Genomic DNA, 3,191 nt, shown 5'->3' with positions numbered 1-3,191 from the left:
CGCATAGCAACATGAGGAGGATCTGACAGGCGAGAGAGGAAGCTGCGGTCAAATACTGAAGAAGAGGACAAACGGCCTGTTCAGCCTTGTCAGAGGTATGAGCTCTACCCTCAAAGATGTGGACACAAACTTGACTTTGTGTTTCCCAGGAGGCTCTGATTCACATGAACGCCCCTCAGCAGCACAAGCAGGCAGCACGAGTGAATACAAATCCTTTAATACAGCAGAACAAGGAATCACAATAACACAGGTCGAGTAACCATGGTAACAGTAATACATATATATACTTTACATGATGGGATAGAGACTCTGCACCTTCACAGTGTGTGACGTCTCCGGGTTCATCTGCATATTAACTCATAATCCAACATCAAGGTTTCTTCTTCTATGTTTGTTTTGGTCAGACGCATTATGAACAGGAAACATCAAACCCAAACCACGCCAAGATCAGAATCATCATTTAAACTTACTGGGTCAATTCTTTCCACAGTTTTCGGCGTTTTACACTTAAACATTTTGACCACACGCACACACACACACATGCACTCACACACACACACACACACACACACACACACACACTGATGGCCTCCAAGCTTCCACCCACACATGTTCACGTTCTGCTCATTTCTGAGGTTTGAATGTCAGAACTTTTATTTTACCTTCAAGCAGCCTCATCTGTGTGAGTTTACGTTCCAACACAACACAAAAGTCAAAGTATAGATTGTATTTCAGTTATGTAGTGAAGTGACAGTGACTGTTTGTAAACAAATCTATCTGCTGTTGTGTTCCAGGTGAACTTTAGTCTCAGAATGTGATGTAAAGTTATTATTGAAATATTATAAACACAGATGATGATGATGATGATGATGAAGATGATGCACAGCAGATTCTGATCACAGAACATCACATGAACACTGTAGAAGCATAAAGAACCGTCACTCCTCTGCTCCGTCTGCAAGTCCACACGTCCCTCACACGTCCTTTACGTTGTCCCTCACGTGTCCACACGTCTCCACGCGTCTCTCTGCGTCCTCACGTGTTCACCACTCGTCCACTTTGGCCTCCAGCTTGTCTCTTTCCGCGGCCTGCAGAGCCGGACGCTCGGCCGCTCTTCGCCTGGAGACTCGGCGTGACGGGGAGGGCGGAGGAGGACGGGGAAGTGGGGGAGGAAGAGGAGGATGTAGGGGACAGGGAGGAGGAAGAGGGTGAGGACGAGGAGGAGTAGGAGGTTGAAGAGTAGTAGTGGTGCTGGGAGGTGGAGGTGCGTTTGCTGCTGCCGCTGCTGCGAGGCCAGTGGTGGGCGGGGCTAGAGGCGGCGGCGGCGCTCGGGCTAGCGCGGGGCGACGACGAGCCGCGGCTAGATGATGGGAGGAGACGACTCAGATTCAGAGACGGGATAAAAGACTTTTGAGGTGAGGAAGATGAGGAAGGGGAACGAGGCGGGGAGTCCGCTTGAGGAAGTAAAGAAGAAGAGGAGGAGGAAGAGGAGGGCGAGAGGGGACACAGCAGAGCTCGTCTGGAGCCGTCTGGAGATTTAGAGAGGTCAGACGGGGAAGACAGAAGTTTTCCAGAAGAAGCCGAAGGTGAAGAAGCAGAGGAGGAAGAGGAGTCTGCACCGTGAAGAGCGGGCAGATGTTTTCCAGAGCTGTGGCACAACGCCGGGATCTTAGAGGCACGCAACACGACAGAAGGGCTACTATCCCCGCCACGGCCCTGAGCCTGCAAACAGAGACCAGGCCAGGTCAGTGAACACACCACCACACCCACACGGGCAGGCCAGGTCAGTGAACACACCACCACACTCACACGGGCAGGCCAGGTCAGTGAACACACCACCACACTCACACGGGCAGGCCAAACTCTTAGAAGAATACTAACTGTTACATTAATAACAAGAGAAAGGATGTTACATTGTGATGAAGCTGGAGCTGCTTCACAACACGCGTGCAGGACAGAAGGAGAGCAGGTTGGACACAGACGCTCTGGTTTAAAGACAGACGGGGTGGTTTACCTGGACCAGCTGCTTCTGGCCGGCCTGCGGGCTCTGCTCGCCCTTGGGCGCCTTCTCTGGCGAGCCGGGGGAAGTGTGGCGAGACCTGGACGGGCGCTGGGCGGGGGAGGAGGAGGACGTGCTGCTGGAGCTCTGTGGAGAAGATCCAACATTCAGTTCATGTTGGTATGTGAGAGAAGAATGCATGAAGCAGCAAAGCAGCACCAGAACACAAACCCGTCAGACGATACGGAGGAGAGTTTCTGTCTTTACATGGATAAAATTTGAAAACAGAGAGGTTCTTCTCCTTGACTTTGCTCTCTAATCATCCCGTAACCTTATTAGACCATTAAACTGTGAGGGTTAGTAGGTTAGAGACACACGTCCTCCTGAAGACCTGACCCAGAGCTGAAGCTTCATCTCTTCTGTCGAGCGTTTGACAGGAGATGAAGAGGAGTGTTAGTCTGAAGCGTTAGTCTGAAGCGTTAGTCTGAAGCGTTAGTGGGAAGCGTTAGTGAGCCACCATCAGCGGGACTCGAGGTCCATCACACCTGTTTCTTGGTGGGGGGTTGTGGAGCCTGGGGTTTGGCCCTCTTGCTCTGAGGAGGTTGCGGGCCCTTGAGGATCTGGGGGGCCGGGCGCTTGGACGGGCTCCTCTCCCTCTCTTGCCGGGCTCTACTGTTGGGGGTCCTCGTGTGGTCGTTGGAGTCGGGAGTGGGAGGAGGCGAAGACGTTATGCTGTCCATGCTGATCTCCAGCTGTTTGATGGACTCCTCCAGACTGTCGATGGAGTCCAGCGCGTTCTTGCAAAGTTCCTCAGCTCGGCTCGGGGATTTTGGGGACCTGGTTTGAGGGTCTCTGGTCCTGGATGTCTCTTCGCTGAGTTCTTGTTTGCCACTGCTGATTTCAAACCTCTTGGACTCTCTGGTCTGCTTCTTGGCCTCCTTCCCCGGCACGCTGTCTGCTGCCAGCTCCTCCTCTTCCTCATAGACCACAACCTCCAGAGTCTTCTTCCCCGTCTTGGTTTTGCCGGTCCGGATGGCCTGGCTGAAAGCTGACAGTTTATTTTTGGGGAACTTGAATTTAAATTTCCTTTTGGTCTCAGACTTCTTTAATGGATCTGCCTGACGTTGGTCTTCGTCGTCAGGAGGAAGAACCCTGACAGGCGACGGCGTTTCACACGGGGACTTCTGACCGT

At 52.4% G+C, this 3,191-nt stretch overlaps 1 protein-coding gene across 1 annotated transcript in view; it reads right to left on the bottom strand.

Moving 5' to 3' along the window:
• Window positions 1-201: 201 nt before the first annotated feature.
• The window catches only part of LOC142990517 (sickle tail protein homolog), a 15,925-nt gene continuing 12,935 nt past the window's right edge, over window positions 202-3,191 (bottom strand). The window contains exons 19-21 of the mRNA XM_076140327.1: window positions 2,545-3,191; window positions 2,015-2,146; window positions 202-1,722 (exon numbers count right to left, since the gene is read on the bottom strand). The exon at window positions 2,545-3,191 is cut by the window's right edge and continues 1,090 nt beyond it. Coding sequence (XP_075996442.1) covers window positions 1,036-1,722; window positions 2,015-2,146; window positions 2,545-3,191 — 1,466 coding nt within the window. The 3' untranslated portion in view covers window positions 202-1,035. The remainder of the gene's footprint in view (window positions 1,723-2,014; window positions 2,147-2,544) is intronic.

This window comes from Genypterus blacodes, unplaced genomic scaffold (genome assembly GCF_046128005.1).
Source record: "Genypterus blacodes isolate CSIRO-AG114 ecotype Tasmania unplaced genomic scaffold, CSIRO-AGI_Gbla_v1 ptg000569l_1, whole genome shotgun sequence".
NCBI classification, from domain to species: Eukaryota; Metazoa; Chordata; class Actinopteri; order Ophidiiformes; family Ophidiidae; genus Genypterus; species Genypterus blacodes.
The sequence above is the reverse complement of the archived record's forward strand: the minus strand, read 5'-3'. Positions and strand labels throughout refer to the sequence as shown.